The sequence below is a fragment of the Anguilla rostrata genome, chromosome 6 (assembly GCF_018555375.3).
Source record: "Anguilla rostrata isolate EN2019 chromosome 6, ASM1855537v3, whole genome shotgun sequence".
Classification (NCBI taxonomy): Eukaryota; Metazoa; Chordata; class Actinopteri; order Anguilliformes; family Anguillidae; genus Anguilla; species Anguilla rostrata.
In genome coordinates this window covers 8,213,332-8,224,627 of record NC_057938.1, presented here as the reverse complement: position 1 = coordinate 8,224,627, position 11,296 = coordinate 8,213,332, and the positions used below count along the sequence as shown (strand labels likewise).

The 11,296-nt window shown below is 42.8% G+C and overlaps 1 protein-coding gene across 7 annotated transcripts; it reads left to right on the top strand.

Moving 5' to 3' along the window:
• Positions 1–336: 336 nt before the first annotated feature.
• Positions 337–10,318, top strand: LOC135256406 (nexilin-like). 7 transcript variants are annotated; one of them, XM_064338132.1, is made up of 14 exons: positions 337–916; positions 3,057–3,144; positions 3,631–3,822; positions 4,483–4,564; positions 4,689–4,837; positions 5,687–5,728; positions 6,164–6,364; positions 6,514–6,690; positions 6,788–7,264; positions 7,602–7,799; positions 8,299–8,520; positions 9,188–9,370; positions 9,460–9,808; positions 9,926–10,318. In XM_064338132.1, exons 2-14 carry the CDS (start codon positions 3,118–3,120, stop codon positions 9,937–9,939), a joined length of 2,313 nt encoding a protein of 770 aa, XP_064194202.1. In that variant the 5' UTR covers positions 337–916; positions 3,057–3,117; the 3' UTR covers positions 9,940–10,318. The 7 variants fall into 7 exon arrangements, with proteins under 7 accessions (XP_064194202.1, XP_064194201.1, XP_064194200.1 ...); XM_064338131.1 differs by adding an exon at positions 1,451–1,502 and having other exon boundaries at positions 9,460–10,318; XM_064338130.1 differs by having other exon boundaries at positions 9,460–10,318.
• The last annotated feature ends 978 nt before the right edge of the window (positions 10,319–11,296 follow it).

Below are 11,296 nucleotides of genomic sequence, written 5' to 3'. Positions count from 1 at the left end.
CAAGTCCATGCGAGTCTCATCTAATCACTAGGATAGATGGTTTGGCTTAGGGGTGAAGCATTTGGGCCCAGTGACCTGATGGGTTCCAACACTGGGCACTGCCAGTATCAGGACATATATAAGTGGTGAGCCCCACAGAGTATTTGGAGAAGATCTTGTATTACTCCAAAATTCAAAGGCAATAAAATCTCTGAATCACTTGCTCTTCTTGTTGGAAAAACTTTGTGCCACAGCCCTAAATGAAAGTATAAGAGCTTCGAAAGCTGTTTTGATTTTTATGTTACTCTATACTGGTTTTACACTTCATGTTTTAATTCTAAAAAAAAGGGAACCTGGAAGCTATATTAAGTACTGCTGATCCTCACTTTATTGCCTTTCAGGCCAGCCGATGTGCGTTGTATCAGTGTTTGATAGGAATACACTGAAACTAAACTGTCTAAATACACTGTAAATAAGAAGACAACATTAAAATTAAGTGTCAAAAAGTGTATATGTAATTAATGTACTGTAACAGCTAGTGTCAATACTCCACGAAGTGGTCACACATTATCGCTACCCGTTAAGAGTAAAGTTTTGAATGGTCCTAATGTGAGCAATTATGTTGGGGCTTATGGAAGTTTTATGGCTTGAATGGGGGCAGAGGAGTCGCACAGACAGGAAAAGCTCGCGTGCGTGTGTGTTGGAACAGCTGAGGCTAGAGCTGGAATGCGGTAGATAGGGAGAGCAGCGGGACATTTATGGAAACCGTCCGCAGATGCAATTCTCTCACAGGACATTTAGCTCATGTACAGTGAAGTGAGTGCACGCGTCTGCGAGTTTCAGTCACCTTGGATTAGCGTCTATTTAGTTTTTTACTGGATTTAACTACTTTACCGAGAATTCTATTTTGAAAGTTGGGGGAGAGCGCAAACGAAAGGTAACTCACATTTTATTTTATCATTCCATTATGGTTATGCGAAACCGTACAATTAATGGACTTCGTAAACTTTTCATGTTCGTGATGAATTAGGCAACATTATAAAAGCGGATATTGCTTTTTAATGCAGAAACACCATCTTATCTGACAGCGTAAGAATTTACGGGCTTAAAGTTTTCCACGGGACTTCACAAAAGCATCGGTTCATTTAACTATACTTTTTGAGCAGAGGGAATCGGAATATTTAACTTTTTCAGCATTTAATTCTGTAGGATAATTCATTTAAATTGTTATTTTAGACCCGTGATTTTAGGATACCAAAATAAATGTGTCAAATTTTTTATTCTTAATCCTTACACAAGCAACTTGTGATTTATTATATTGGATTTTATGTATGTATTCATATTATTTTTATAATGTCTACATAAAGTACGTTTTCAATTAAGGCTAATATTAGGCCTATATATAAAAAGTTTCCCGTTGGCTTCAGAGTTAACTATTGGCTGTTTATTTTGAACGGTTGTCTTCATTTAGAAAGTGACTGAGAGGCCTCTTGAGATTCCCCAAATCATTCTGGCAGTCAAGTGTAAGTAGCCTAACGTCTTTCTGTCCACTTATAGCCTATCCAATAAGCAAGGCTTTTTTGTGGCCTTTCACCAACAATGATTAGTTAATCACATCTGTAATTATCCGAATATTTATACTGAGCTTTTTTATTTCATTCATCAATCTGTTTCTCGGTACATGCGTACTACAATAACCTGCAGCGTCTTATCAGAGATGATCTATGGGCTTTGGTCCGTACCGTTTTTTGATACAACTGATGTACTTGTAGGCCTAATGCTAACATGCCACGAATCGGTTAACCCCCAGAAAAAACTATCATCTCCAAAAAATGTAACGGTTAAAATATTGTTCAGAGAGCTGAAAGGCGATGATCCCATTAACTGTATGAGTATATCCGTCAAAAATGGTGCCTGCACGCGAGTGACTCGTGAGAAAGAAACCTCTTCTCGATGCAGCTGTTGTTCTGACCGCCACGCGCCCGTGTCCTTCACCAAAGCATTGTGCGGGCATGGTACTCTAAAAGAGACTTCTGACTACCTATTATCACCCGTGTAACAGTGAACTCCTTCCAGATTTGTGGCATTTCATTTTTTCTTACGTTTGCTCCTCAAGAGGCATAAACTAACTCCAGAATTCTAGACAATAGGCTTGTATAGTCATGATTTTCGGTTTATACAGTTGAAGCTAGATATATTAGCTATATTAGTGTATAATCCTGTTTTAGGAGAGGAGGTAAATCCTACACATTATATTCCGGAATCATCTATGCTCACCAGTCACCATCTGGCTCTGATAACATCGGTTAATGCGATGGCCACTAATGAATTCAGACAACATAAAACAGACCATGTTTGGGTTGACAGTGCAAGGACAACAAATCTTAGTTTGGGTACTTTGGTTCAGGGACAGGTTTAAGTTAGGGCAGCAGCCTGTGGCCATTGGAAAAAAGGAAAAATTGATGTGAGCTCCCATCAGTCAAGTAATGTGATGAGGACCTTGTGTTGAAGCCAGTACATAAACACTAACAGTAGGTAACCAAGCTAAATGAAAACATAAAGCTTCCGTACTGTGATTCATTGACCAATGAGTGGCCACTACTGTTTCTGCCAAAGTAATATAATATGTATAGGTATGGGGCATGCCCCCGCCAAGGCGTAACTTGGCGGGATGGCATACCTGCCATCCCAATATATATGTAGTCATCAGAAAGATTTTTGCGTGGAGTTAATGTAGTTTCCATGGACAGCATAGAACATAAAATGTTTGTTCCAAAAGCTTATAGCAATCTGGCAACGGGGTCAGTCCAACTCTTTGTCATTCAGCACTTTGAAAAACAATGTCAAAGAGCACAAAAATAATGGTTTTCACAAAGCTGCTAACAAAACTAGGGTTAGAAAAATGAAGTTTATAACCATTCATCTCAAAGAGATGAAAAAAAAGTATCTTGCACACCACTTGATTAGAAAACAATCGTATAGTCAGTAGAGATGCATGCATTTATTATCTGCTGAAAGACACGGTTGCGAGTGCGTACATCATTATACCTGCTGACACAAATTAACTCTCCCTGCAGGTTCCCTCCAAGGTGAATCTCGCAGTCAGATCCCAGGGCCAAGTTTCAGAGAGGAGTAACTATGGCTGACGTGGCACAAAAGCAAGAGGTAAGGCCTACTAATCACTTCTGACATGGTAAGTTGCTATCCACTGCCCAAAGAGGTCGACGGTTGTGTAAATTGAACAAATTTTTTTCCACTGCACTGCACAAAGAGGTAGACGGTTGTGTAAATAGAACAATCTTTTCCATCTTACGATAGATAGCCAATTCTCCCTTCTCTTAATTCTCAAATACATCAATTTAAATAAATTCAAATTCAGAGAGTTCAAGAATTACCTGCATTACCTGCTTGAATATTTGTATAAAGATAAGATTGTGTGCAGTTATTAATGCTGGGGGCACAAAGTTGAAGAATGGCTTTGACAGGAAACAGTTCTGTGCACTGGTCACTTAATTCTGCTGGTTCACCCATAGCTTCTATACTCAAATTAGCACAGAGGACTCTCCCTCATGGATGTCTGTAATCTTTCCCTTTCCTTTTCTGTCGTCTTTTTTCTCTCTCCCCCCATTTACCTGTGGTCTGCCAAAAAAGATCCTTCTTTCCACTTCCAAGCCAGTGGCGAGAAGCTATGTGCCCAAGCTTGGGAAGGGGGACGTAACAAATAAATTTGAAGCCATGCAGAAGGCCAGGGAGGAGCGTGGTAAGAGGCGGAGTCAAGAGGAGCATCAGAGGAGGAAGGAACAGTACGTTAGAGAGAGAGAGCGGAGCCGAAAGAAGCAACAGGTCAACAAAGACCATGCCCATGTGTGTCCTGCATGGCATGGGCCCCCTTGTTAAGATTATGAACAGTGGATGCTGACAATCCCTGTGTGGCATGTTGGGTATTCTATGCAGTACTTACAGCATTATAATGTAATGAGTGTTAATTTCACTGGGTTAACCAACTACTCCTTGATCCCAGCATTTGAGGACAAAATACTACACTAACCCCATCATTTTTCAAAATTACAATGAAAGACACAACGGACGCCAAGAAGCTACAACAGATTGAGGTAAAATGAAGTAGGAGAACAAATTCTTCCTCCAGATAGAAATCAACAATTATATTAACCCTAGCATGCCCATAGTTGTCACTTTTTAAAAAAACCCAGTTATCTTAAAGAGGGGAGAGAATACATTGTTCTTATCACCTGCCTTGAACAACAGAGTGCATTCCATAGTGCCTCAACCACTTAGACTCCGGTTGCTCCTTCATTTTCCAAATGACTCTTACTCATTTTCTTTATGAGGCGCTACTCCAGTCAGATTTGCCTGAGACAATCTGGAGCACCTGCCTTCAACCAGGATTAGGCTGTGCAGCCTGCTGGAACTAGCATGGTACCAGAGCAAAGTAGATTATCTGAGGTAAACTGGCACCTAAACACACTGTCTGTCCCTCTGCAGATAAAGGAACTCCTTGCCTCAAGTGATGAAGAAGACGTGAAGCCAAACAAGCCTGAAAAACTCTACGTCCCCAAGATAACAGGTAGGGTGAAACAAATGCGAAAAAGCCAGCAGTTGGGAGGGGTGGGAGAAGGGGTAGTGGAGGCAGAAAGTCCTCTCAGTAGTTTAAGAGTTGCATCACCTGGAGGCTGCGTCTTGTTTAACAGGCAGTGTAAAGGGGAAATTTGCCGAGATGGAGAAGCAGAGACAAGAGGAGGAGCGCAAGAGAACGGAAGAGGAGCGAAAGAGGCGCATCGCCCAAGACGCTCTGGAGAAGACCAAGATCCAAAGGGAGCTGGCAAAGAAGGCAGAGGAGGTTTGCTGCTCGTCACCAACATGCACAAGAAAATAATAATAACTAGCACACAAACTTCCACACAGACAAGGCATGTTGCCACTCGATACCTTCTAGCATGTTCTATGCTTCTGCATCTGCAATTAATTAGCTGCCTGTCTGGAACGGTCGCTTCCAATATCAGTCAGGTCCCCACAGTATGAGCAGACTGGCCCAGGTCCAGCATCAGACTGGAGGAAGAGGCCTGACGAGCACTACTGTACATCTTTCGGGTGCAGACTGGGCCCAGGTCCAGCAGCACACAGCACATCTACACATCCTTCCCAGCCCCCCTGCTCCGGAAAACCACAGGCACGCTGAGAGTGGCTGGCAGAGGACATATGCTAAGTTAATTTGTCTCTCTGCGGAGACCCTTCAGTACAGTCATACCGCGTACTGTGTGCTGACCGCCCTCCCTCCTTTTAAAAAAGGCTCCCAGACAAAGGTTGTGCTCGGAGAAGAGCCAAACACGAATTCTCACTCCTGTTACGAACTGATTCAGTCTGGTAAATGAAGACTGACCTACAGCTTTTTGCTGCTTATCCTAATGCTGCCATAAGAAGTAAAAAGATGACCCAAAAGTTTTAAGTCTTAATTATCTTTTGAAGCTTTGGCAGTTGGGTCACACACAAAATACTTCTGATGCTGTTGAATTTCATTTGATTTACACAACCCCAGGTTCAATAATTAAAGATTTGTCAAATTAACCTTTGCTGAAAGTATGGTGTTGAGTCGGATTCTTGTGTTCCACCACTCAAAACCAAACCACTTTGTAAAAAGAAAAAATTAAGGTAATGTCTGATTAAATGATGAACTACTTTCATTCACTAGATTGATGACAAAAGGAGAACTGGATGTAGCTCAGACACTGAGGTAAAGAAATATTTCCATTATAAACACCTTGTAACCGCACATGGTCAATTACTGCACACCAACTCCAGACAAATTTTTAACCATTTACTCACAAGCATGATGACAGGTGATAAAAAGCAGATCGGGGCTGAAACTGAATCCTTACTGTGCCAGGGCTGACTGGTAGTCCTACGGGCTGATACCATTTGCCACAGCGTTGCATGAAGAGGGGGGATTTCAATCAGTAGGATGTCCTCCACTTCAATGCATGCGGGCTCCTAGACATAGTCATAGACATGCCACTGGAAGGCACAATAATTAATTGATTAAATTACGTGCTCTTGTCCAAGGCCATGAAACCCATTTCTCCTACCAACTTCTCACAATCATTTATATTGTACCTCAATGCGGTCAGTCCCCATTGAACACCAAAGCATTTGGTTTTGAAACCAACAGGAAGGAGATGACAGCCTACTTGCGGAGGTGGTAACAGCAAAGCCATCCACAGCTCCGGGTAAGATCAAGATCAACTTTGAGGACTTGGGCAAGGCCCGGGAGGAGGAGGAGAGGAGGAAAAAACAGGAGGAGAAGCAGCAGCGGTACCAGGAACACAAGCGCTCCCTCAGAGAAGCCAAGCGCTGGTCCATGATTTCACAGGTAAGGACATAAGCTTCCAAAGAGCTTAAAAATGTCTTCAGATTCAGACTTCAAACACTATTGTTATACAGTCAGTCATGCACTATGCAACTATGCAACAAAAAAAAAAGGATTCTATTTAATCAGAAACTGCCGGTCACTATCCCAAGGATGAAGAGGAACCCCAGCAGAAAGAGAAGGAGCAGGTTAAACCACGGAAGCTGAAGCTCACTTTCGAGGAGCTGGAGAAGCAGCGGCAGGAGCAGCAGAGACAGCAGGCTGAAGAGGAAGCCCGACAGAGACTGGAGGAGGAGAAGAGAGCCTTTGAGGAGGCCAGGCAGGAGATGGTAACCTCATCGCACTCTCAAAAAACCTCTGACATTCCCATTTCTGATCTTACAGGTACACGGGGCAGGGTCTCACAAACGTATGCTGTCATTTCAGGGTGCTTCGGAGGATGAAGAAAAAGACACCTTGCCTGCAAAGGAAGAGATCAGACCTGGGAAGCTAAAGCTGAGCTTCGAGGAGCTGGAGAGGCAGAGGTTAGAAGAGGAACGCAAGAGAGTGGAGCAGGAGGCCAAAAGGCGCATCGCAGAAGAGAGGAAAGAGTTTACCAAGGCCAAGAAGAGCATGGCCAGCAATGGGCTTCCTGGGAGCGAGAACCAGGATGGGAGGTCTGGCGAATCAGAGTGCAACGGCACAGAGAATCACCATGATGCCCCTCTGCAGATTGTGGACGAGGATGACGACATCCTGGCCACCACGATGACCACAGAAAGCGACAGGCCAGGAAAGCTGAGCATCAGCTTCGAGGAGATGGAACGGCAGAGACAGGCAGAAGAGCAAAGGGCGGCAGAGGAGGAGGCAAAACAGCGCCTGGAGGAAGAGAAGAGACTCTTTGCTGAAGCACGGAAGAACATGGTAGGCTAAGAGGTTTAGCCTTCCAAACAAACATAAAAAATGGTTCACGCTAAAAAGTGTCATCCAAAATGCGGAATTAAAGCAAGGGTCTCCCATCCCTTTCTTTGTGTATCCTGATGTTGTGAACTTTCCAACACAAAGCCGAAAAAGCAATATAAATAGTGCAAAATAAAGATGACACCATGTAAAAGTAAGGTGCATGCATGAAAACCTAGAACCAAGGTAGTTTTATATACGTGTAGGACGCTTGCATGCTGTATAGCTTCCTGGCCAGGTGCTCTGTGCTTTCAAGTTACAGTTGGAATGTGATGTAAACACCTCCCGATTCCATGGGCAGGTGAATGAGGAGGAGGAGGAGGAGCTGGTGCGGCATGATTCCCAGGAGGGACTGGCCCCCGGGAAGTTAGAAATCAACTTTGTGGAGCTGCTCAAACAGAGGGAGGAGGCGGAAAGGAGGCGCACAGAAGAGGAGCGCCGGCAGAAGATGGAGCAGGAGAAGCAGGAGTTTGAGCAGCTGCGACAAGAGATAGGAGAGGTGAGAGCCACAGTAGCACTCCTGCTCTACACAATTGCCAATTCTTGAGTTTTAATTTTCTTATTGAATGGTTATTGGAAGGAGCTGCACAGTTAAGCATTTAAACAAACAAAGAACAAATTTAAATTTTTTGACCAAAATTGACTAAATTTCTTTTGAATAGACTTACTGGTGTATTCGGGTGACTGCCAAATAGTGAACATCACTTTCTACACTTGACAGTGACAAAAAATGTGTCAATAACATTAAAATGTGAAGGATGTGCAGGAATTGAATATATATTTGCCCCATGGCTTTAGGCTGCCATTTGCGCATAAATACAGCCATTATTTGCTCCATAGTGCCACCTAGTGAATCCACATTTGTACATGGGTAAAATATTTTCCATACGAGCAAAACATTTGCGTGAATGGAGAGGTGGGAAAAAAAATCCCTTGTTTTTACAGAAGCCTTTAACAGGCATTTTAAACACTATCACATTTCCTGCCCTTTGGAACAGGAGGAAATCAACGAAAGCACTAAAGTGGTGAGTGCTGAGTACAAGGAACTGAGCAAGCTCAAGAGAACTGGCTCCATACAAGCTAAGAACCTAAAATCGAAGTTTGAGAACATCTCGCAACTCACCGAAGAAGAGATATTGAAGAAGGTTGAAGAGGAGAGGGCACGGAGAAAGGCTATGGATCTTGAGATCAAAGAGAGGGAAGCGGAGAGACTTCAGGAGGTACAATCCACCTTTTGTTGAGACTCACCAGGAATGAGGTTTTAAACTGAGGCCCGAAACATACCCTACGCACGTACGTGAATACAAACACTTCCAGCTACACAATCGATTTCAGGCATCGTTGCATTCCAAAATGTCACCTGAAATTTACGCAACAAGTGCGAGCTGCAACATAAGCATCGCAGTAAGGGGCACTATAGCAGACAACAGGATGTCGCCCCCTTGAGGAGGCTTATTACCTCCTCAGGGAAATAAGAATGTACACCGATTACGTACAACTGGGCCATGTGTTAGTGTGCTGGCGATTGTCGTGTGTTCGCATACTTATGTATGGTATGTTTCAGGCCTAAGGCATTGTTCTAGCAAACTAGGAAAGTGATGCCTTAAGTCTTTGAAGACCTACTGCTCTGATACTTTGTAGGGTTAGCATTTACAGTGATGTCATTTGATTAGTGTGGTTGCCTTTATAATTAAGATCTTACAGGGCTATTTTGGAATTTGGAATACTTGGGAGTTTTACGGTTAGATATTGATCTGGATTCTGCATTGTAGGATAAAATCTCTTATTCGACTGCAGTTCACATTTCCAACTGTTTGTTTTATAACCCATAACCCTGGTAGATTTTTGCTGTCAGAACAACTAATCTGCTGCTCTGCTTACTTTAAGGATGAGGAGGGCGGGAAGGAGTTCAGAGCTGAAGACGCTTCGTTTAAGCAGAAGGTGGACATGCGAGCACGGTTTGAACAAATGGCAAAGGCCAGACTGGAGGAGGAGAGAAAGAGGATAGAGGAACAGAAAATGCTCAGAATGCAGTTCGAACAGCAAGAAATCGATGCAGCACTACAAAAAGTAAAACACCTCTGGCCTTGCATTATATATGTCCAGTGAAAACATGTATTGCTTTTCAAATACTCCAAACCTTTTTTTTTTTTTTGCAGACCAAGGAGGACAAGGAAGGAAGCGTCATCAGTGACTCCATGGCTTATGAAGAGGACCATGAAGAATCCGGGGCTCCGTGGTTTAAAAAGGCTCTCAAAAACCAGTCCGTGGTCGACTCGGAACCCGTGCGGTTTACCGTTAAGATCTTAGCAGAGCCCAAGCCGGAAGTGACCTGGTGGTTTGAGGGCGAAATGCTTGAAGACTGTGAGGACTACCAGTACATTGAGAGGGGAGAGACGTACTGCCTTTACCTGCCAGAGACCTTTCCGGAAGACGAGGGGGAGTACATGTGCAAGGCTGTGAACAGCAGAGGCACCGCAGCCAGCACCTGCATTCTCAAAGTAGAAAGTAAGCGACAGTCCCTCTAAGCGCATGCCGCCGCTTCCTGTTTCCATGCCTAACTCCCTCTCACCGCTCGCCCTTCAGTTTCTGCATCTCTGAAACTTTCTTCCTTTTCTCTTCTAGCTGACGACTACTGATGGCCTTCACTGGAACTTTCCCTGTCCCTCCCTTCAGTCTTTTCTACAATCTCTATTTCTCATGGTGCGGCAAAAAGCACCACAAATTTAGCGTCGTTCCACCGGTGGATGGAAAACGTATTCAAGATGAAAATGCATCGTTTACATATTGGTTGTGATAGAGGTCCTCTGCCTCATCCAAACGTGACCAGTGCTCAAAAAGTGCCAAATCTACAAACCTTGTTTTCAAAATGGTACCTGATATTTTATCACTCGTACAGAGAATTTGAGTTTTCGCTATATGACCATCCCCAATCCTATCTTTTCCTGCATTTTTTTAAGCTACTTCCTTGAATCTACCACCTTTAGAATGTATTTCAATAAAATAACTTTCATGGAATCAGTTGCCTTTATTCAATTAACCTTACACGACTTTGCATTTAGCCAATGAGCTTGTAATCAGCACAAAACTGTCCTGGACAAAACATTAGGGTTTCTTTTTCAGACAGATACAATTAATCTCATCTGCTTTTTTTTTTTTTACTGAGATCATGCCATTGGCTGTAGAGAAAACGAAAGTACTTCCATGTGCGTTTTGTGATGCAAGTAATTGTCAGAAGCCACATTTTAATACTTGCATGTCTTTTCCAATTTTACTTGCCATACACCAAGGTATTATGTGGGAATGATTAATAGTAAAAAAATAAATAAAGTACAAATATGCGCAATCATTCACAAATCAAAAAATTACCATCCAGTAAAATTAGTAGATAGACTTCGATTGAACTAGATTTCTAGAAGCCCCATTCATAATAAAAGGTAAAACCACCTGGCCCCCAGGACAGCACTGTCCCCCTTCCTTCTGCCAGTGTACTGGCTCTGCGTTGAGGGGTTTCAAAGTCCAACTGATATAAGTTGAGCCAATGAGTGTGTTAAAATTGATAGATTTGCACACATATTTATCCACATTTTATAAATTTCTGGGTAAACACCTAGCATGTAGAATCTTGTGTTCAAGTTTCAGGGCTATACCAAATTTGCACTAGACAAAATGCTAAAGTACAGCTTTTAGAGAAGTCCAATTCAGTCCTCAAAATCAGCTCTCAAAATCACCTTAATGTTTCGATTAAAATCTGTGTGACCTTGTGCAATGACAGTTGATGGACCTACGTGTGGTAGAAAATTCATGAAATTCTGAAGTGGTGACGTCTGCCCGTTTCCCCCTCCGACAGCCACAATGCCTGGCCATGTAACCATGATCATTAAAACTACTTGTAACCAAGACAATGCATTTTGCTTGTTCTGTAATCAGTCTACATACATTTGTGGGCTGTATGAATAGTAGTTACATTTAAAATGGGTAATAATAGATCTTGAA